We start from the raw sequence: 26,161 nt of genomic DNA, 5'->3' as shown, positions 1-26,161 counted from the left end.
ATTAATTTTATTTAATTTTCATTTCTTAATAATACTATTATATATAATATTATTTTTCAAAATAAAAAAAAAAGGAAGAAAAGAATTATTCTTACATTTTTTGAATACATAATTTTTGATGTGAATTTATAAAACCATTTTTAAAATTAAACATACAACTTGATTATATAATGTTATAATTCATTCAAAAAATTCATGTATTTTTTCTTTAATTTTTTATTCTCTTCTCAAATTATTATTCCATAAGAATATTTACATGCTTCCTTATATGTAATCTAAAAAAAAATAATTACATAAATATAACATACTATTAACAATTATTTATTAGTATTTTGAAAAACTCATCGTATTAAAAATTTATTATTTTGTGTGTGTAATCTAAAAATGTAATGTAAATAGTTTTTCATCCTATTATATTTGTAGGAATTTTATATTTATTTTTAACTATATTGATTTACTATTTTATGATGTTCATATAGCATTTATAATTACATAATTTCCCTATTGAAGCATATTACTTTTGACAAATTAGTAACAAAAAAAAAAAAAAAAAATTGTATGTACACATATGATAATTAAAAAATAAATTTAAAAATATGAAAAAAGTATATAACACTCACGATGTAATAATTCAGTATGCATTTAATAGGGACCACATACTATATAACTTAAGAATTCATAATTTTTTTTTTTTTTTTACGTAACTAGTACTCATTAAAGAAAAGTTATTGTTAATATTACTACAATTAAAAAATAAAAACATCTAAATTTTTCTGATTTTCTAAAATTCATTAAATATTGAATATTAAAAACATTAATAATAGTTAAAGAGCATACATTTTTTAATAAACATTAACTCATTCATTTTCATATAGTAATTGTTGTCACAAAAGTGTTGCCTTTTCGAAAGTAAATTCATGTTATAATTTATAGACAAATTACCTATTAAAAAAAATTATAATGTCTTCAAAAGTATATTTACTATTTTAATTGTTTCTATTACGCATTCTTTAATGTCAATGTTCTAAGTATACAGTGATATTGTGCTGTTCTGCCTATATAATATAGTAAAACATATGTATATACACATATATAATGTAAAAAACAACAGTTGCTGAGTTAATTAAACAGATAATATGTTTGTATATAATATTGTAAGTTTAGAATACCCTTAAAAACAAAAAATTTTATATTATAATATTCTTACTCTTTATATTATATAAAACAATTAATTATTTATTCTATATGTTGACGTAAAAGTATGGACAATAATTATATATTTCTTTTATTATTTGTTATAAGGAATATTAAAAAAAAAATTATTGCTCAAACAATAAAAAAGAAATATTTTGTTATAAAAACTAAATATATTTTATTTTTCTTAAAATTATCCTTGTGAACTAATTATTTATACTATGCTCAATCCTCCAAATGATAATATCTTGTTTTATATGTTCCAACAGTTTCCACTAAAAAATATATAAATATATCGTCCTTTCGATTAAATTATACATTCTAAAATATATTAAACTCTAGTAGTTGTAGCAAAAATTGATGTGAACTTTTGTGCCAAATATAAATTTATAAAAGTGTATATACTATAAATTAAAAGTAGTAAAAATTAGTATCTCCTAATTGTAGAACTTTGGAAAACTTTTATTTTTCCTATTTAACTGAAGTATTGATACATAAAAAGACTGATATTCTAATTTGAAAGTATTAGAACCTATTAAAATAATAAGAATAAAGTAACATGTTCATTCATGATATAGGTAACTATGCTTTCCAACTAGTTATTTCTATAATATTTAATAAGCCATTACATATATAAAATTATTTCACCCCTATAATATAACTTAGTATTTCCTTAAAAATTAAAATGGTTCAAATTAGCTAATTAATTTTATTTCGTAAAATCTACCTTAAAAGTTCGTAAATTAATTATAATGTATGTAATTATATATATATCTATATATATATATACCAAGCCTTCATACAAACCTATATATAAATTAAAATTAAATCCTGTAAAAATACACGTCATGTTAACTAAATGAAGCAGTATTAAATAAATGAACAAAATAAATAGTTTGAAAAAAAAAACAAATAATAATAAAAATTCTCTTATTAATAAATATTAACTAATATTCAAGGTGTATTCTGAAATAAACAATTTAAAAAAGTAAACGTAAAAAAAAAGCTCTTAAAAAAATTAAGAACATACAAACATAATTTAGTTTCTCTTTTTATATAGTAAAATTTTAACAAATAAACAACTTATTGCATTAAAACTACGGTTTTTTTATGATATGTTTTTATATTTTCTATTATGTATTCCATTACTTATAATAAACATATCTAAAAAAGTATTGTTATTCTACTAAATAAGTAAAAATGTACCTATAAATTGGAAAAAACACATCATTTTTATTTACCTTTTTTTTATATTTTTAAATGAATGGTAAGTTAAAGTCAAAGTATAAACCATGAGTCATCATGAGCTAATACTTTAAATACTTCTTTCTCGATTCCGTCCATCTTTTCCATATAATACTACCTTACTGTTGAATAATATATTTTAGATTTTTTAATTATTCCCTATACATTTCCCTCTGCTTCTTTAAGCTGAAAATTAATTGTCACCTACTTTTCCAGTTATCTTTTTCACAAATTTTCTTTTGGCATTTTTACTGTTACATTAGTATTATCTTTATCCTTAGGTAAAATGTCTAATAAAACATGCTTTAATTATTCAACTTCTTATTTTAAGTTTTAGACAACTTCTATTATATAATTTATATATTCTTTTAATTCCTCATAATACTACAATTTATATAATAGACTTTCATATAATTTTACATTTCTTATAACACATATAATACAGTTTTTCAATACCTCCTTCAACTTGTTCTAATATATATGATATATCTTCATTTCATTTTGTATTTGCTTCGTATTTTACGCTACATTTTCCAAATATATTTTCTCCTGAAAATTCCACAATTTTATGTTCACCATTCTATATTTCTTTTAGAAAATCCAAAGTATATGTGTTTTCTCCTAATTTTTTCTTAAGTTCTATACTAAATTTTCAAATATATGTTTAAATAATACTACATTTTCTTCTAAATTGTCTAACATATGTCAGTTTAATTCTACCGTCCTTCTATATTACACTTTAAATTTTGCAGTATTTATTCTTTCAAGACTTAAAAAATTTGCATTACATCTTAATTGACTTCTAAATTTTTATAGACTTCTAAATTATGTAAAAAAAATTCTCTTAATGGTTGATATGGCAACTTATTTATCTTTTTATTTTCTTCAAATCATTTGTTAATAATTAAATTTTATGTCTTATTTAATAAGTTTTTTCGATTCTAAGATTTATATAATGAAAGACAAAAATGAAACAAAAAAATTAATTCATAGAAATTATTAGACTTGAATATACAATATAGTATTACCTTTTAAAAATAAAACACTAAGATCTAAAAGATACACAAAAAACAGAATGAGCTGGAAAATAATAATTAAACATTATTATCCTTACATCAATGGAAGACTATATAACCCATATTAGAATTTCTCATACAAGTATTTTGATAAATAAAGGAAATTTGTTTTTTCATATGATATTCTTTTAGATTTAATATTATTCTTTAAAAAAATTAACAGCATGTTAACAGTTTTCACCATAATTAATAAAGTATGATGTGCATTTTTTTTTATTTTTTTTTATTATTTTGTTAAAATTATATTTCTAAATAAATATTAAATTAATAAAAAAACAAATACTTTAAAAAATTTTACTTTCAAACTTTTATGAGAATACACATAAATTCACTATTAGTAGCAAACAATAATACATAATCTGTTAATAAAACGCTAAAAATATATAATTATTTAACAGTTATAAACTATTTATAATGTTAAATAATACATAGTATTAGTCAAAATGAATTCTTTCAAAAAAGTACCAGAAGGATCAGGAAACAACCTCATTTGTTATAACCGAATATATAAAACAATATCATTAAGATATTAAAGCCGTCTTGTTTAATGTGTTCTGTAAGTACTTGGATATAAAAACTATATTTATATTTTTTTTATTTTTTTATGGATAATAAATAAATTTTGAAAAGTAGTATATATTCTAGCACTTAAGCAATATATTTATCTTATTTGATACTTATTTCCTCTTTTGTTTCACGTAAATTCTATTAAATATTTATATTTTATTTCAAAGCAAAAGGATAATTAAAAAAAGCCATATTCACATTTAATTTGTACGTTTTTCTTTTCTTGAATACAATGTAATTGAGACTATGAGTTAAATTATTTTTCATAATATTTTGTAAGTGTTACGTTTATTGAAACACAATAGATATTTCTGTCAAAAAATGTAGCTTACAAATTGGCTTAAAACATATGTTATAAACCCTTAACAATTTGGTACCCCGTCCAATTTATACTACTTTATTTCTTATAACAATTTTATGTATATTTTGTCAAATATAACATAACATGTTGCATTAATATTAATATATAATTATATTTTTTCCATTAATAAAATTACATTCATATGGATATTGTTTCTTAATATGATTCAATTGATTAAATTTAGAATTGTTATTAAGCAATTCAATTAAAGGCAAATGCTTATACATATAAATAAATTCTAAATGTAAATCAATGAAAAATAATATAACGTTTCAAATATGTTAAATTTTCCATTGTTTACAAAAAAAAAAAAAAAAAAATTAAAAAAAAAATAAATGAATAAATAAATATACAAATGAATATATAAAAATACAAATGAATAAATAACAGAATTAATTAATGATTAATGCGTAAGAGATACACTCATGTTTATATAAATTTAATAGTCAAGTTATAAATATAAACAATTTTAATTATGTACACATATAGCTAGTCAAGAGCACAAACATAATGGTTGTTTTGATTTCTATTTTAAACTCTTCTATATATACATAATGTCCCTGCTTGTTCTTTATACATTGTTCATTTATAAATGTTTTAATAATCCATTTTATTAACTAACAGTTGTGCCAATAATTTGCTTTATTCCCATGCTCCAGTAAATTATAAATTTTGTTTATTACACAGTATACATATTAGGTGGCTTATCCTTATTATGGTTAATGTCACATGTTATATGCTTCCATCTTTTGTGTTTCCTTTTATTTTATACTAATGTAAGGTGCTCTCTCCCTGTGTGCATGTACAAAATAGAAAGGTATCTAGGATTTTCTTTATATTTTTCATTCCCTTTTTTTTTTTTTTTTTTCTTTTCTGTACTTTATTAATTACAACATAAAAAATGCACAAAGTGCCTAAACTATTTATGTAAAAACGAAAAATATATATTCATAAATATATACATATTTAACAAATGAACTTCGGGTTTTAAAAACAAAAATGTAATAATGTATTATTGATAGAAATTAAACATTATATATTGTATATTTAAATTAATTCTTAATATTTTATTCAACAAATAGAACAAAATTTATCATTCTTTTTAATAGTTACGAAAACATATTAAAATAACAACATGCAAGAATACATATATATAATAAACTTTATATATCAATAAACATAAATAAATATCTGATTATTTCACTTTTTTTTTTTAAATAATATGCACTATCTTCATATGCAGTAGTGCATTTTAATATTAACAACTAAAAAATGTTTACATCATTTTAATGACTTCTTGTAATTTTAAATGTAATGTATTTTCTACTAATAAAAGTATAATCTGTAAATGTTTTATACAAATAATATCTGGAATATAAATTTAATTACTAGCTCTTGTTTCTTTTAATTTGATAAATATACAAAAATATATGGTAAAAAAGAACATATTTTTATTTGTACTGTTGTATAATTTCTTTTTCTTAAAATACATTCCATGATGTCATCAACATTCGTACACCTTTATAACATCGACCTTCCCAATCATGCATATCGTATATCTAGATTAAACACCTTAATAATTCGTTATCACATCTAGCAAATATATGATTATTTTCACATTTTATACATCATTACACATCATTTACGCAATATAAATGACAAATAATCTCATCAGTTTCAAAGCACATGTTAATGATTGCTTACTTTAAAACATTATTATATTGCATTACATATTCCTTTCCATACAGTTATTTATATATACAATTTCTTGTGTTTTCAATTAACTTAATAATTCACAATAACTGATACGTTCCAAGAATTAACTGATAGTTTATTATGCTTTTAGTATTATATTTAGTTATTTTCAATTTATTCATTGTAGAGGTGGTATCTAAACACTACCTATATTTAAAGGTATCCTCTTCTTTTTAAAAAAATTAGACATTAATATCATTCCTCGTACCACTTAATCCTACAGTTTTCCAATTATTACATAATACTTTCACATATATATATATATATATATATATATTTATTTATTTATTTATTTATCTATGTTTAAATATACATTATGTTTGCTAATTTTTTCTACATTTTTTTTTAGTTCTATATTGAACTACGCCTGAAACTTGCCTGCTAAATATTAGTTAAATCCTATTCAACTCTTATTTTACATTGTCTTCCTATAGGTTATATGGCACCAGTTGGAGTGATTATATATGTATGATAAAATTTTTTATAGAAATTCCTAACTATATATTATTAATTTCCGTTATATTATATCTTCTTTTCATCATCAACGTTACATCAAAATTATTTTTTTTTTTTACTATCATTACATGACATGGATCGTCCACTAATAAACTAAAAACACAAAAAAAAAAAAAAAAAAATTCAAAAATCATAAAATAAAAAACTAATATCTTCATTTAATAATAAAAAATTTTATAAAAAAAAAAAATAATTAATAATAGCAATGTCAAATTGTATATATTTTTATGTGCTGTTTTATTATATTTACCTTACAAAAAATGAAAAGAGCCATTAATATTACCAACAACAAAATATTCATTGTTGTGAAATGGTCAAAAACGTAAGAATTAAGTCTTTTTACTGCGTAAATTAACGAATAAACGAAATCATTTACACCAATAAATATATCTCCTGACTGCATTCCGTCATCTCCAATTTCTGCCAAGGTTCTTCCTACTTTTACCACTGTACTTTCAATTTGTCCTAAAGCATTTCTTTGTTTTAATTCTGTACGGGAAGGTAACTTTTCTGATTCCTGAAACACAGTTATAATATTTTGGTAACAATCATTGAATACGGATGCAAGGGAAAGTCCAACGACGGACAAATTTTCTAAGACATTTCTTGGATTATACTTGGTATAATCATCAATGTACCTTGTACATATATTATCTTCTTCCACTGTGCACACATTTTCCCACTCATAATAAAGTGGAACCTTTTGTTTAAGATATTCAATATATTTGTAACATGCATTATTAGTATCTCTAATAACTTCAGCTTTAATAATAACATAATCTTCAATAAGATCAAACAGATTCTTAACATCTTTCAAATATTCCATATCAACCAAAGTGTGATCCGGATGACATACATTATCTTCATTTGGAAATTCACTATTATTAATTCTCTTCCATCCATCTTGGAAAATGTCAATAGTTTTATAAAAATTTTCATCTTTCTCATTATGATCAAAATTTTTATATACTTGCTCATATAACCAATAATTCAAATCATAACAATGTTTTTTACTGAAAACATCCTCTATACGATTTCTGTTTACTGATAATACGTTTCTTTCTAGTTTCAAAAAAACATCACGAGCCCAGAGGGTTTTGTCAAAAGATGGTTCTACGGAATCCCAGTACACACTTTCATTGTCATCTTCATTGATATCGCTATTCAGTTGTTCATAAAATTTATATGAAGGTAAATGGTTATAAGTATTATCCTGAAAATTATAGAAAAAATGAAATATATATTAATTATCCATATTGTACACATTTAAGTAAAAATATATGATATTTTATCCTTTATAATCAATAAACATTTTCATATTAATATGATACTAGGGTTTAATTTGCCGAAAAAAAAAAATACATAAATAAATTCTAAAATAATTAATAATATGCATTACGTTTTCCATTTATTAATGGTTCCCTCTAATTTGGATGTATACTGATAAAACAAAATAATAACATTTGTAACTTATGTGTTTACTTTTAATTTATAAAACCCGTTATTCATTCATATAAGTGATAATTGAATTTTATTACTAATTATTCAATATATATATACATATATAATTCCTATTAAAAAATAAATTACTTTACACCCCCAAGGAATATATTATAACTATTTTAATACACAACTAATTTTTTTGTTTTTTTATGAACACAAAAATAACACAATAATTAATAAGTTGAATTAGATTAAAAAATAAAATATATTTTTTCCTAAAAAACATTTATTATTATAACTACAAAATTTTTCTCAAATCACAAATTGAAATAAAAAAATATATAATAATACATGTAAGAATAACATTCAATTATATATATATATGTACATATATATGATTATACATGAAAGAAAAAAGGCATACACAGTATTTGATCAGTTTATATATTAAAAAAATATATTTTTTTTTTTATATATAAAAATTGTTTTCTACTAAATTCTTAGTTCATATAATGTGTTAAATTAATAAATTTAAAACATGAATTTAATTACTTTTAACGTCATACTTAAAGTTACTATGAATATAAAATCTATTATAAACTTTTATAAATAAAAAAAAAAATTTACATTCAAACAAAATTGGTAATATATATGGAAGATATTATATATATGAAATATTTTATAAACATATAGGCTTAAATTTCTATTTATATTAACAAAAATTATAACAAAAAAATTTACTCTATTTTGTATTTTGGCCTGCAGAAATTGTAATTTAGGTTCATTATTTTTGATATATAATTTAAAATTTTTATTTTAATATATCTCCTTCTTAACTTTTGTGGGACTTCCTTTTTACAACTAATATGTTATTACTATATAATAATTTAAATCATTAGAAATATTTGTGATATTTATTACGTATATAATTATAAATAAAAATTATTTAAACCTATATTTATTAAAATGTATTAAAAATAATTCTATCGAGTTAAATATGAGTTATATGAAGTTTTTTAAAATTATTTACTATATATGTATATTGAATATATTGAATATTTCTGTAAATATAATTTCATATATTAATTACAATAATAGAATTATGTAAATAAAATACATTTTACTTACAAAAAAAAAAAAAAAAAAAACAGAAATAATTAAATTAAAAAGTGATAAATAGGAATTAAGGACCTCATTTTATTTTTAATTATTTATTTTTTTTTTTTTTATGTGTTTATTATATAAGAATTTCAAAGAAATATATATATTTAAATTATTAAATACAATTATTTGATGTTCAAATTATAATACCATTCATGATAAAAGATGACTGTTATATATTTTTTACATTTTATTTGAAAAATAATACACGTAGTAATATTTTATTTAATGTCATTATATAATATGATATATGAATTTCATACATTAATTTCAAATTTTTTTGGTAAAATATTAACTATTATGTTAATATATTAAGAAAACTTAATAACTACGTAATATCTTCATATGTATAAATACTATTTTTATTTTATAAAATAGATATTTATTTTTATATAGGTTTATTTGTAAATTATAAATGTGTTTTATTTTATGGTTAAAATTTTTCGAAGAAATAAGTTAAATTATAATACATAATAAATATTATATCACAAATTTTTAATTCTGACAAATTTTAAATATTTTCTTTTTTTAAATGTAATATGCAAAAATTACTTTTAATCTTGCAATTTCATTAACATGTTTTTTTTTTTTTTTTTTTTTTTGTTAAATTATTTGTTTTTTATATTTTTTTCTTTTGGTTATATTTCGTTTTATTTTTCATTTTTCTTTGTTTATTTAATTTATATATTTTAATAGCATTTTATATATTTCTGTAAAGTGCAACAAATTTATTATTTTTATTTTTTGTTAATTTGGAAAAATAAATTATCGAAAAAGTTTACACTTAATGCAAGAATTACGTAAAATTTTTTTTTTTATACCATTATTAAAAATTTACACATATATAATGAATAGGAGAAGGTAATATAAAATTAATAAATGTATTTTTTTCATTAATACACCTGCAATAATATTACGGTTATATTTTTGAGCTGTTTATATTTTATTCACCTTTTGGCTTGCTCCGTTTTAAACAATTCCGTTCGTTATTGACAATTATATATAATATTTAGATTCTTTTTGTCATATGTTATTATATCTTGGTAATGCGTATTAATAATATAATCACACTATATTTACTTATCATGTTATAGTTAATATAAAGACTACTAAAATACACTTATTTTATAAATTTTACTTTCTTCTTTATATGCCTTTTATGCGAAATCGATATTTCATTTGGTATACATAATTGGCATGTTGTACTGTTGTTCTATATGATTCAGATAAACTAACGAATAATTTTATTTATTACCTTTGTAAAAATGCTACCAACAATTTGTACAATTAAAATATTGTTGTACTATAAGTATATAAAATAATTATTAGTAATACCAATAAATATATGCATTTAAAATAAATAATACCAAAAAAAAAATAAATTGTTATATAATTATAAATAATATTAAAAAAAATAAATTTGACTTCGACGTATTTTAAGTATATTTACCACGAAACATATTTACGGAATAAATAACATTATTAAACATTTTTATGAAATAGGTTTTAAATGGAAATATTAATATAATATTTTTATGTTATAAAAAATAAACTGTTGCAATTATAATAAATTATGCAATTAATAAAAGAAAAATAAATAAATAACACATAAAAATTGTTACGAAGTTAGTAACAAATTATAATTATGTTATTTAAATTATAAAAAACTGTTAATATAAAAAAACGATTTAATTAAGAAATTAAATAATATTAATTATACAACTATTTGAACATACTTTTATATAATAATATATACGTTCTTACTTTATACGATTAATATATTCCTGTGAATAGTGTGTTTCAATTTCATTTGCATATTATAATTTTCAACTTATATAACATCATAACATAATATATTCATTTTTATTATTAATTTGCTAATATTTAAAATTTTATTTTCTAAATTATGAAAACTTATAACAGTCTAATTATGACAAATTAATCAAAATTTTATATTTGAACATCTTTAAATAATTTCAATTAATAAATTTTTAAAGAATTCAATTTTTTCTTAGATATAATAGAATATTTGAAATATTCGACATAAATTTTATGTTTATCTTATTAGCTAATCTGTGAGATCTATATAATATTGTTTTCGAAAATAATAACACTGTTCGTTAAAGTTCATTTCATATATGAAATACTTTTTTCAGATTACACACAATTTAATATATTCCTAAGTTCCACTCATATATATAAATCTTTATATATAATAATATTTGCGTCTACTTTTAATTATCATGTGTTATAAATACCCTTTAAAATATATGGGCATATTCAACCAGTGATTTTTTTAATCTAATGATAATATATATAATAATATATATGTGTATTTCATTTATGCTAGGTTTATACTAGTAAATATGAGAATATTCATTTACATAATTAGTAATGTTTTTATTTTTATTTAATCAGTATTAACTATTTATTAATATTATTATTACTAAGAAAATATTATATTTATTGTACCTTTAATATATTTAATGTACATATTTATATATGTAGATGTTTTTATAGTTATAGGTGAACACAGTCGTCATTCAGGTTTAAGAATACTTTACTATATGTTTTTAAAAGACTAAGCATATATTAATAGTTGTTCTTTATTTAATCCATAAAAAATTATAATACATATATAATGAACAGCACAAATATTTATAGCATTTACATGAATTAACCTTTATTTTTTATAATATTAAGAAAAGGAAATCTAATTATTATAATATTTTTTTTACATAATTGATATATGCCTATTTGAAGAACATTTAAACTTCTAGTACATACTACAGTAAATAATGCTTTATAAATTTTAAATAATTATATGTACAACTATCTTCTAGATAATTAGAAAGCTATTATTATGTAAGAACACAAAAGCCCTTAACCTAGGTACAACAAGAAAATTCTCTTAATTTTAATATAAAAGCTCATTTGTTTTTTTTTTTATTTTATTATATATATGACATATTCTATATGTATAAATACAAAATATTACATACTAATCAGCGAACTTATTTTTATATAGATAATGCATATTTATACCTTAAATTATGTATTTTAACTTTATCTAGAATTGAAAATTTCGATATATTATTGTTAAGTGCAAATATTTCTTATTTGCACTAAAATATATATTATCATTCTGAGTGTATTTTGTTTTATGTGTCAATATAATTCTCTAGTTACAACCTTTTTAATTTTTAGTTAAATATTTTATTATTTCTTATGAAGAATCAGTGTTTAAAATATTCATCAAATATTTCACATTCTTGTTTAGCCTTTTTTTTTGGAATATTATTATTTTAGAATTGTTATTTATAATCATCATCATAATTATCTTCATTATGAATTTGCACTTCAATAACTTTTTATGATGTGCTTATTAATTTAATAAATTTCTTACTTTACCTTATTAATACTTGCATATTTAATAGTACATTTATAATGTTCATAGATAAATTATAATTAACTTTATTCATGTCTACCTATATCAACCTAAATAATAATCCTAGTAGTAGACATGTATATGGAATTTACGTATATATATTTCTTCGTGTATGAACTTTTTATAACTCATAATTCTCAATATATTATATACCTTTTAATTTAGTACACTTCTTTTATTTCACGTACTAATAGAATTCAGCGCATTGTTCACTTATCAAAATTCTATAAAAACATATGACGTTATTCCATTATATTTCACTTATTACTTTGTGACACTCCTCTTATTTTCCCTTACGTACATTAACATGATAGAAAATCATATTTAAAATATATTAGCTGTTTTACATGACATGAGAAGCTCAATTATAAATGAAATGTGAATTTTAGAAGACGTTATTTGTGTAAGTAAAGCTAACATACTATTATTTAAATAAAAAGAAAAATTAATAGAAATATGTATTTTTTAAATATAGCAAAAACAAAAATAAAATAAAAAAATAAAATTGCACTTTTAGAGCATAATGATGAATAGGAAATAGTGTAATTTCCTACATATATAGTAGAATTACCTACTAATTGAATATACGTTAAAAGGAAAATTAAATTTTAATAAAAAAAAAAGAAATATGATTTATTTAAAAATCTAAATCTCCAATAATATTTTTTCTTCCATTCTATATTTGATTTTTAACGTATACATATATATATCCTTACATGTGTACATGCAATACGAACCCGTTTCAGAATTTCTAAATTCTGAGTGCATCTGTTTGACACAAAAATTGAACTTCTCAGAAGAGATTTGACCATATATAATGGTCTACTATACATACTAATTTATTAATTTAAACTGAAAACTGAGCTTAACATACATTTACTAAGTAATACCAATTTATCGAACATATTAACCAATTTTGTTAGTATGCCCTTGTATCTTTATAATAAACCAGAGCACTTATATTAATTGTTTTACTGTTACTCAGTATGACCCCCATTTCTAATGCGCACTTTTCGTATTTTATAAAATGCAAAATATATATACTATAATGAAAGAACTATCCTTGTAATTAATATTTCATTTCAATGTTATTTGTATTGTATTTATACATAATATAAAAATAATGTGTATTATTATATTATCCAATTGAATACAAAGTAATTTTAAGAATTAATAACACAGTCTTAGTTATATTCATACGTTTCAGCAATATTAACCCTGAAAAACAAAAATATTTAAATCTGTATTACCAAAAATATACACACCATTCAACTTTATTTCCAGTTGTTCTTCAATTTTTATGCATCAGTGATAGTTTTAGTAATAATTGGTATTTATAATATCATTGTAATAAATAGTGAGTAAACATAACTCTAAGCCAAGAGTATTTCTTTTTAAAACTTCCTGTTAATAAAATGATCCATATCATAAATGAAGGTATTAGAGTTTCGTACTAGTTAAATCGTAACATAAATTCACTATTTAAACGAGCATTTGATCCCTTTTATTATTAGTTATTTTTTTTTTTTTTAATTTTATATGGTGAATATTAAATATATAAAAAAAAAAAACTTCGCGTCATATGAAAACAAAACATTTTTTTAATAAAAGTATTATAACATAATTTCCTTACTATTATATGCATATATATATATATATATATATATAGTACCAAACTAAATGTTTCTCGAAAAGTTCAAAAATAAAACTATAAATTGAAAGATAACATTTTTTTTTCTTTATTTTTTTAATATAACTATTACATAATTTTAAGTAGAGCAATACTTAAATAAAACATTAATACATAAACTTGAATATGTACAATAAAATTTGAAATTTTTTTTTTTTTTTTTTTTACGACATATAAACAACACATACAATAAAAAACTAACGTATATATTTACAGAAAACGAAAGGTATTAACTAGTACACCTTTACAACAGGCTTAAAAATACATTTAATTTCACACATATTACATTTATTACAATTCTTAATTTTAGAGTTGCCTTTATTTTTATATATTATAAAATATATAATTTTAGTTATTTTAGATTATTTGTTTTTAACCTATATCATATATATTTGTCTTGTTTCTTTCATATTATTATATCTTATATTAACATTCTAACTAAATATCTAATGAATGTCATTAGCAATACTATTACACTTTACTCCAATTTAAAAATATGATCTCAAAAAGGGTATTATTTAATTTCATATATTTTTTTATTACACCATATATAATAAATAATACAACAGATAACTTTTTTTTTTTTAAGAACGGTTGATGCACTTAAATAATTTGTAATATATATTCTTTATATATATTTATTCTTCTTGTTATTGAAATATGTAACTATTATAAATAAATACACATTCAAATATTATATTTAATTTTTAAAATTTGGAAGAACCGTCTATAAGAACTGAAATGATGGGGTGAAAGGGCGGTAATACAATTTACCATTCCTCATAAGTATATATACATATATATATATATATATATATATATATATATATATATATATATATATATATTTTTTTTTTTTTTTTTTTTTTTTATTTTATTAAATTTATTTTCCCATTTACAACACTCTTTTAGAATAAAATACTATTTAATATAAAATTAAATTTTTATATATCCTAATTTTTCTTATCATAATATTTAAATTCTTGCACGGTTTAATTCAAATAATAAGTATAATTTTATTTTTATCACAACTTTTGCAAACATTTATAATTCTTAAAATTATTAACTAAATAATTTTAAATTAAATAAATGCAATAAGTAAATTATATAGATGTAAAAAAAATTATAGGTTAAATTATTTTCATTGTATGTTTTATTATAATATTATCACTACATTAATCATGCACAAAATATTTTAGCACAGGAAATAATATTTTTATTAAAAATATATAATATAGTACAAAGGAATACTTTTTTTTCTTTTAATTTTTTTTTTTTTTTTTTATTGAAATTAATTTTTTTAGTCAATATTATATATTTTACATAACATAATAAAAGAAATGGTATAATTGCCGGAAAAGTGCATTTTTTAAATTTTAATAAAAAAACAAATTTTATATATGATATTTTATATACATATTTTGTTGTATTTTTTTTTTTTTTTACTGTTCTCGAAATAAAAAAATATAATTTATATCTATAAAATTTTTATCTAATTTATATTTTAAAATAAAGCAAACTGTTTTTTCAAATAAAAACAATATACAGTATACGATAATATATTGTATAATTTTTTTTTTTTTTATATAATAATTAAATACATTTTCAAAAAGATTTTTAATTATTTATTATTCCTTTTTTAATGTATGTGAAAATATAACATAATACTAATTAAAATACAAAATGTAAAATTATGTTTTGAGCTTTAAAATAAAACATTAAAGAAAATTAAGAACAGTAATACTATAAATTATTTAAATTATCTAAAATTAAATATTTTACGTAAAATAATTTTTTATCTAAGCTAAAAATTATTTACTACAAAAAAATATTTTGGAAAATTTAAAGAAAAGCGAAACGATGGTACCAACAAGTAAATTCTTTTTTTTCGTTAAAATTTTTACTTATAATGTTTTAATATGGACGTTGCAGTATTCCAATGAGGTAAGGAAAATTTTATTATTATTAAAGAATTTATATATATATATATATATATATATTTTTTTTTTTTTTTTTTGGTACTCATATTTTATCTTTTTTAAAAAAATGTTTTATGTTCATATGAAAAGAAAAAATATATTTTATGTATATGTATTTATTATGTATATAAATATATATAATATGTATGTAATACGTATACTTTTTTAAGAACTGCTTATTATTACCTTAATTTTTAGTCATCCACTCTTGGTAAATCATGTAGTAGCAGTGAGTCTCAAAATAGCTCCTTAGGTATAAGATCTAGCAGATTATTAAAAGGAGAAACAGTTTTAGATTTGGGGACAAGATCTAATAACAACCAAAGAAGAAATGGACTGAATACATTGATTTCTTTTGACAAAAATTTTGAAAGTAGTACGGATTCAATATTTCCAGATGAAAATATTAGAAATAAACATAAAAAAAAAAGTCAAAACGGTAATTTTGCGAGTAGTACGGATTCAATATTTCCAGATGAAAATATTATAAATAAACATAAAAAACTAAATCAGAACAGGAATTTTGAGAGTAGTATGGATTCAATATTTCCAGATGAAAATATTAGAAATAAACATAAAAAACTAAATCAGAACAGGAATTTTGAGAGTAGTACGGATTCAATATTTACAGATGAAAATATTAGAAATAAACGTAAAAAACAAAATCAGAACAGTAAATTTGAAAGAAATTTTGATGTATCAATGTATGGTCATAACAAAAGGGACTCATCTGGATCAGTTGCATATATTGATGATTCAAATTCATCGTACAGTTCATTATATAATAAAAAAGATTATTATAAGGAAAAACTACATAATAAAAATGGAATAAAGGTAAACAGGAAAAAAGCAAAAGAAGATATATCTGAACTAGAAAAGCGTAAAGGAAATCAAGAAAAATGCTTAGTAACATATGTAATGAATTTTATAAGTAAATCAGATGCGTTGTATGAAACAGAATTATTAAAATACATGACAATGTATAATAAACATGGTAGAGATGGTAAATTATCGGCAAAAAAAAGATTTTTTAAGTTTTTTACGGTTTCTTCGATAGTTCTTGTAAACTTTATCTTTTTACTTGTATCCCTAATATCAAAGTCAACTGGAGGTATTGTTACATTCACCATATTTTTAGCCTTATCATTAATATATGTTTTTTATAAATCATTAAAATGCAGAAAAATGTGTAAACAATTACATTGAGAAAGGATTAATGGTATATTTATATAATTGCTAGCATTACACTAGTAAACTATTTTTAAAAAACTTTAAACTGTAAGTTTATTTTACTTAAAAATTTACAAAATATATCCTATATATATATAGAATCCTAAATGTGTTTATAATTTATGCGTATTTTATTCTTTTGAGTGAAGTATTGGAAAAGATTTTCTATTAAAATGATTTATGTTTTCTTAACTATTTTTTATAAAGATTATGTATGTAATTAGCGTTTTTAAAGTATTAATGTTCTATGAATTTTGTTTGGAAAATGTGTGTTTTAAAAATTTTTTTTTTTTTTTTATGCGTTTGTATGAAAACATCAAATTATGTATTCTATTTAATGTTTTTATACAAAGTCATATTTTAACTGATTATTTTAGTTTATGTTTATTTTAAGTTTTTACAACGTTTCATCTTTCTTTCTTTCTTTCTTTTTTTTTTTTTTTATATTTAGATATAACTATAAATTCTATATTAATATATATATAATATTATGTAAATAAAATACCAAAGTGTTTTTTGTGTGAATACAACGAGCAAGGAAACTAAACATTTTATTAAACGAATTAATTATAAGCAATTTTTTTCAACCAAAATCATTAATCTAAATAAACATATATTTTTTTTTTAAGTAGATTGAAAAAAAAATGTTTTATAATGTTTTTTGTTAGCTACAATGCTAATATTATTCCCTCTCGTAGAAAGAGGATTATTATTTAGCCCATTTAGCTGTACATTTATATTTACATTCTTTCGTAAATAAAGCTTCGTATTATTATTGTAGCTGTAAAATGAGCTTTTTTGTTATACATAATACATTAACTATAGTTCTTTACGTGAACCATTTTTATTTTAGTTTAGTTTTTCCTTTATATGGTATATTTTTTCAGTAATATTTTTTTTTTTTTTTTGAGTTATTATTTTAATATTGTCAAAAATCAAAATTTACAGATTAAATGTAATAATCCCAGGCTAACAGAATGAATATATCTTTTTCTTATAATTATAAAATTTCATTAATATGTATGTAAATAGACAACAAAACAAAAGTACATCAGACAATGCACATGAAGAAGTATAATGATGCCATAAACAATATATTTAATGAAATAAAATAATTATATATTTTTTATATAAATTTTCATTTATATATTTTTTTTTCTTTTATCTGTTTTCCCATGTTCAATTTTACACTGTAGAGACCCACTTTTCCATTTTAGATAAACAAAAAAAAAAGATGGGAATATTTTTATATATGTCCTTTTAGCTTGTTGATAATTTTAATTTAGCTATATGTGATTATTTAGGAGTTACGAAATATAACAATATAGAAGTAAAATAATATTTGAGAATATATTTAATTATTTTGTACTTAGTTAATCTTTTTAAAATCGTTATAATAACTTGTTTTGTGCATGTTATTTAAAACTTTGGTTGTAAAATAATCTATCATGTTAAACCTAACACTTCTTTTCACTATGCATAAGTTAATAAAACATAAATCAGTAAATAATAAATAACAATAATTAACCCACATAAAGTAAGAGAATTTTTTTATTATTCTACAACGATAGTTTAAAACGTAAGGAATGTGAAGAAACAGTAATGTTTCTGGCATTATTATTAATATTTCTTTTTAATAGTTATCCTACAGAACACAATATATCTCGAAACTTTTAAGTAACACTGAATGCACATAAAGGCATTTAAGCAAAAAATATATCATTAATATATATAAAAAAAATTCCTTTTCTAATTATGCATAAAATTTAGCATATGCCTTTTATAATTTGTTTGAAATAAATAGCAAACACTTTAAGTTAAAAAGTGAAGTGATGACTATTTACGATGAATAAAAAGGTAAGAGTTGTATACCCGTTTATTTTATTTTTAACAAAAAGTACTTTTTTTATAATTCATCATTTAAAAGAAATAATTTAAAATGTTACATTGTAAACCAATATTACTATATATACATATATTATGTATATATGGGCTTAGTTTATCTCAGATGTCTATGTAGTGCACTTCTAGCGCATTACTTTAATTAACTAAAAAAATTACAAATAGTAAAACAAAAATATAAAATCAATTTTACAAAAACTTATTTAATACTGAAAAAATGTATTTATGTTGAACTTAAGATCTTCTAATTATTAAACTATATATGCAGAACAAAAAAAATATAATAAAATTAAAAAATATAAGCAAATAAAAAAACTATAAACATTTTAATATACATAAAACAATGTTAAATAAACATATAAACAAAGACATAAATAAAAAAAGTTATGAACATTTTTATAGCATTTGAACAGCATATATACATATGTATATATCTATGTATAAATATAACTGTATTAAATGCTTATGATTCCACATTTTATCTATTTAAATTTTAAGAAAAACCTATATGAAATATTATTACATTTATATATTTAGCAAAATATCACTATTTAAATATGTTCTACATCGTGTGGAATGTGTACTGCTTTTTATTAATACTTAAGATATGACTCCAGTATTCAACTTCTCTCTTATGACTAATATAAATATATTCATTTTTATTATTATAAATAGACTTCAAAATATATTTCTTTTCTCATACGTGTGATTAAGGGTAAAAAAACTAAAGAAATGAGGACGAGGGAAGCAAAAAAAAAATACTTCATTACATAAAATATTGGAAAAATTATAAATTTCTTACATATATTGTTTATAAAGGCATAATCATAATAAAGTGCATTATTAAAATTGTAATGGAACCTTAATTTTATTAAATTTGAATTATTAGTAATGTTAAACAATTCTAATGAAATGTAAGTTTTTGACAAAACTTTTATTTTTTAGGAGGTTTTATTTTTCCTGGTTTTAAATAATGTTTAAGTAAAAAGCCAGTAGCTTTCATGGCACGCTTTTTCATTTTCATTTTTTTCTTGTCACTTGCATCACCAGCGTATGAATCTATAAGTGAACTTGTCATACTTTCAAAAAGATCTTTGTACATATCCATGCTTACTTCACCACCTTTTTCTTTTTGTTTTTGCATCTCTTCGGTCATTTTTTCAATATCTCCTTCATACTTTTTTAATTCTTCACCTAAATTAAACTTTTCTGTTAAAGAACTGAACATGTTTTCCATATCTTTTAGTTTTTGTTCATCCACTTTACCATCATTGTACAATGCTTCCTGTAACTTTTCTGCAATGGCTTCATCTGCTGCAACATTAGATAGTGTTTCTTTATTAGTTTTTACTGTATTTTTCGTTTTCTTATCCTTTTTCTGTTTAACATCTTTTAAATTTGACGGACCAGCCTTACATTTTTCAGCTAATAATCTATTAGTTTCTGCACTTAATATTTTTTCATTGTTATATGTGTTGTTACAGCTTTTATCCTATAATGAATACAAAATATACATACATATTAATTATATACCAGAAGCAAATTCACAATATGTATATAATACATGCATTTTTGTGTTATATGTATGTGCTTATATTACATATGTGGATAGTTAAAAATGTGTACATATTATATATGTGCATATATTACGTATGTTTATATAATACGAATGTGCATATATATACATATATATATATATATATGCATATACATTATTTAAGAATATATACTAATTTTCATCTTTTCTATATCTTTAAATGTTTATAAAATATATAGTAATAAACAAGGAAACATACATCTACTATGTAATTAACAAGTTTAGTAGTTTTGTTTCTCTTACATAGTTTAAACTTATTGTCCAAATCAAAAAAGAAAATAAAAATATTTTCGTCAAAAAGGGAAAAACGTTTGCTTTTTTGCTGATATAAGAATTCTTTAAGGATGCCATCTTTTCTTAAAAATAAGTTTTTTAGTTGAGTTTTGGGTTTTATTCAATTAAAATAAAGATAAGTTTATACGTTTCTTGGCTTTTTCTATTTTTTTTTTTTTAATCTTAAAAATAGTTGAAAATAATATATATAATATAATAACAAATTAAAACAATTTTTTATATATAATAAAAAGTATTAAATGTTAAATATTAAAAATTACAAAAGAACAAAACATTCTAAAAATGTAGAATTTTTTTTTCTAATAAATATTAAAAAAACCTTAAAAAAAAATTAAATTCTAAAAATAATTTAGTTTGAAACTAAAATTTATTTATATAATTAATAAATTGTAATTTTTATTCTTAATTTTTTTTCTTCTGAAAAAACCAAGAATTAACTTTCTATTAACAATGTTTAATCAAAAATTGTTATAAATTAAAATAATAAAAATATGAGAAAAAATAAAATAAAATTAAGAGTGAAAATGCACAATAACAAAAAGAAATTAGAGTTTTTCTGAAGTTTAGGGATTCATATAGCTACTAAAAACATTAGAATACCAATGATTATTATATTTACCACTGCTAATATTATAATTAGAAATTCAATGAACAATTTTTATAAATCTTGTTAAAGAAGGAAGATGTGAATATAATGAAATATTTTGTTTTATAATTTTAATATATACAAATGATGAGTAAATATATAAGAAAAAACTCCAGCCACCATAAAAAACATATTTTTTAATATATAATATCACATAGTGTGCATCTTTTTTCTGTTAGCCATAAAAAGAGATTATGCTTCTTTTTTTTTTATGTTATATAATAATATGTTTTTGCCATAACAACAATATATATATATAATGATGCATATAATACTATATAAATATTGCTGTGTGTACAAAAAATTTTTAATGAAAAGTATGCATATATATAGTAGTGAGTAAATTGACAAGTAAATATAAAGATATATTATATATATATATAATATATATATAGCCATTTTTTTTTTTTTTTTCTTTCAATTTGTTTTAAGAACAAATAATTAACTATAAGCAATATAAAAAAAAAAAAACAAAAAAAAGAACATGAACAATTCTTACAAAAAATAGAGAACATTAACATTTAATATTTAAAGGGTTAATTAAAAATTAGTTTCGTGTGTTTTAAATAACGTCAAAAAATAACGTATAATTCAATCTGGACTTTTAAAATAGCAACTTTTTGTGTCATTTAAAATACATGTTATTTATAATATATGTTATTTATAATATATGTTATTTATAATATATGTTATTTATAATATAAGTTATTTATAATATATGTTATTTATAATATATGTTATTTATAATATATGTGTATTTTATATATATATTTGCATATATATATTTGCATATATATTATAATTTGCAGTGTATATCGATTACTGAGGAAATTCAAGAGTTTTAACTTATAACGTAATGTTTAACCCAATATAATTACTATTTATTTATTATAGAATTTATTCTTTCAATATAAAAGAAAATTTATTATCAAAAAAGGTTCTTTAATAAAAACATACTTACAAAATAAAATTATTATAAGTAAAATTACTATAAAAAAATTTGTTATAAACAAAATTATTGTGAACAAAATTATTGTGAACAAAATTATTGTGAACAAAATTATTGTGAACAAAATTATTGTGAACAAAATTATTGTGAACAAAATTAATGTGAACAAGATTAATCTGAACAAAAATTTAATGATAATCATTATAATCAAAATATACTGTGAATACAAATATTATGAACATATATTACTGTAAAGCAATTAAAATTGTATCAAAAAAAAAAAATTATTAATAGTAGTATCTAATTAAACATTTTTTCCCATTTTCCTTTTATTATACAAAGTTATATTTATATTTTTACAACTATTGTAACATGTAAAAAGCCTATACAAAATAATATGAGATTTTATAAATTTAATTGACAACTTATGTAATTTGTAATATCTAAAATATGTAAATAAAATGAATTGAAAATTCTTTTTAACAACGTATAAATGTGCTGGGGTTTACTAATATTTTCTTCTATGCATTCATGCCCTTAACGTTTTACCATTTTCTCCTAAGTATATATGTAGCATTTTTGAAATTAATGACATTTCGGAAGCGTTCACTATTTCCTGTTCCTTTTAATTATTAATAAGCACTTTATTTTGTCGACATGACTCTTTTCTTATTATTATTATCTGAAATTAATTTATAAGCACTTCTTACTAATTATATTCTATAGATTATTTATAATTTTTTTTTTTTTTTTTTTGTTATTGTAAGCACCTTTATCAAAAAATACTCAAAAAATAAATGTGAACTTACAAAGCACCATCATATATGCATTAAAAAAAAAACACATACATTTTTTTTAACAGTGTTAAACATATACATTTTTTATAATAATTTTAAGAATGTTATAGTTTTATATAAAAAGCATAAAATAACTAAAAAAAAAAAAAAAAAAAAAGCCCAGTTCCACATATATTATTTTTACATTGTTCTAAAAAATCAATTATCAAATATAAGAAAGAGTTAATTTGAATATTTTGGTGTGAAATTGACTTAGCAAAATTTTTATTTTCCTCTGTCTTTAATATTATCCCTCCTTATTAGATGGCATTTTGCTCCTATAAGAATTAACCCAGATGATATCTTTCTCATAATTACATACGCTATATGATAATTAAATTTTAGTCTATTATACATTGATATTCTTCTATTTTTATAAAAAAAAAAAATAATAATAAAAAAAAAAAAAGCACAAAGAAAAACCCACTATATTTCATTTTAAATTATAACCCTTTGTTACTATAATAGGTGTGTACTTCAGCATTTTATTGTGTAACAAATGAATCTATAAATTTAATTTTAAAAATATATTCAAACATTTTAACGATTATTAATTCGTAAAATGGGTGACAATTTATATAATTAAGCTAACCATAAAAATATAATAACAATATGAGAAATAATGTATACACAACAATAATGATAATAAAAGTCATATAATAGTATAGTATGAAAGAAGACAGTCATAAAACTCAAAATTTATAATACTCTTATTAGTAGCTTTTACAAAATATTGAACCATAACAATAGTATTGCAAATAGTAAATGCATCTAAATAAGAAACTCTTAGAAAAAGGTAAAAACAAATTTTAACTTAACCTTAAACGCAAGTTACCTGTTTTTGCAAAAATAGCAAAACTATAATAAATCTAACATAGTCATAAGAACGGCACACAATGTTTAAATAAATATGAAGTTCATAAAAGTAATATTTGCAGCATTATCCTCTTAGAACATGTCATTCATCATTTGACAATTATTAGTTCAAATTTTTGAATCCTCACGGTTTATTAATAAGAGCAATTATTTAACAGCTAAACACATTATTTGATAAAACATAATCAAAGAGACTTTTAATTGCATGCGAAGAACATAGTTACACTCTGATCCAAAAATCTACTAATGTTTTCTTCTTTGAAATTTTCCATTCTGCATATATATATATATATAATTCATATGGGAGAATAAAATACACCATACGTATATATATAACACAAATTGAATTCTTAAAATTAATAATCCTGCAATCTGCTGAATTATGACCAATATAAAAATGTTAAAAAATTTTACATCTACCGAGGATAACGTTTTTTAAGATGCATTCTCTATTCTCTTCTCATTCCCTCTGTGGGAAATAATCTATACATAATATTTAACTTTTTCGATAATTATTTTATAAATTGAGAAAAAAGAAATTAATATATGTACAGCGCATATTCGATCAGGTTTAAAATAATTTATCATATTTTCAATTTAAAAAAATAAAAAATATTTAAAAAGGTTTTAATAATGATTTTTCGAATGAATAATACTGTTAACGAATATCTTATTTGTATACCTTATATAAATTTTTTGGCAAAAAAATTCAGAAAATTAATATATATATCGGTGCATCAAAAATATACAGATATCCTCTTATAAAGGTATAAATAATATATATTTGCAAATATTGTAAAAAAAACATATAAATTTATAAATAATAAATGTACAAAATAATAGTTTAATTACAAAAGATGTTATAATAATTCACATTTTCAGAGAGAATTGTGTTGAATACGTTACTAGTTAATCTCGTGTATTGGTTGGAATAGTTCTAATAAATCAGCATCTGCAAGCTGAATTTGTTATAGGTATGTATAAATATATATAATATATACATACAATGCATATATATAACATATATATACGTAGTTAGAGTCTATGTTTTGCTCATATGCAGTATAAATATAAATGAATATTTCACCCCAAGTTCTGACTAGCTTTTTAGTTTAATCATAGCTGAACTATTTTTAGATTTACCAAAAAAAGCACATTTGTTTAAGTACTTTTATCTTTACGACATACAACAACAGTTCATCATTAAACTAGTTAACAACATTATAAATTATGATGCTATAAAGTGTAATGAGTAAGCATTCATTGAATTAATCCATTCATGATATATCGAAGATGTAATGTAACAATTTAATACTGCAATTTACAAAGCTAGACTTGAAAAAATAATTTTTTCATTTTCTTATATATATAGACATTTTTTAAATCAAATTTTGTG

At 19.9% G+C, this 26,161-nt stretch overlaps 3 protein-coding genes across 3 annotated transcripts; 1 reads left to right on the top strand and 2 right to left on the bottom strand.

The window, feature by feature from the left end:
* Nucleotides 1–6,756: 6,756 nt before the first annotated feature.
* On the bottom strand, nucleotides 6,757–8,223 carry PmUG01_11061500 (PIR protein; the record flags this gene model as incomplete). The annotated part of the gene is made up of 3 exons (XM_029006295.1): nucleotides 6,757–6,807; nucleotides 6,965–7,927; nucleotides 8,197–8,223. 3 exons carry the CDS (start codon nucleotides 8,221–8,223, stop codon nucleotides 6,757–6,759), a joined length of 1,041 nt encoding a protein of 346 aa, XP_028862799.1.
* An 8,093-nt stretch (nucleotides 8,224–16,316) lies between these two features.
* Nucleotides 16,317–17,641, top strand: PmUG01_11061400 (Plasmodium exported protein, unknown function; the record flags this gene model as incomplete). The annotated part of the gene is made up of 2 exons (XM_029006294.1): nucleotides 16,317–16,400; nucleotides 16,634–17,641. 2 exons carry the CDS (start codon nucleotides 16,317–16,319, stop codon nucleotides 17,639–17,641), a joined length of 1,092 nt encoding a protein of 363 aa, XP_028862798.1.
* A 2,860-nt stretch (nucleotides 17,642–20,501) lies between these two features.
* Nucleotides 20,502–21,515, bottom strand: PmUG01_11061300 (Plasmodium exported protein, unknown function; the record flags this gene model as incomplete). The annotated part of the gene is made up of 2 exons (XM_029006293.1): nucleotides 20,502–21,059; nucleotides 21,408–21,515. 2 exons carry the CDS (start codon nucleotides 21,513–21,515, stop codon nucleotides 20,502–20,504), a joined length of 666 nt encoding a protein of 221 aa, XP_028862797.1.
* Nucleotides 21,516–26,161: the final 4,646 nt, after the last annotated feature.

The sequence above is a fragment of the Plasmodium malariae genome (genome assembly GCF_900090045.1).
Source record: "Plasmodium malariae genome assembly, chromosome: 11".
Taxonomy (NCBI): Eukaryota; Apicomplexa; class Aconoidasida; order Haemosporida; family Plasmodiidae; genus Plasmodium; species Plasmodium malariae.
Note: the sequence above shows the minus strand (reverse complement) of the source record. Positions and strands in the feature narration are given on the sequence as shown.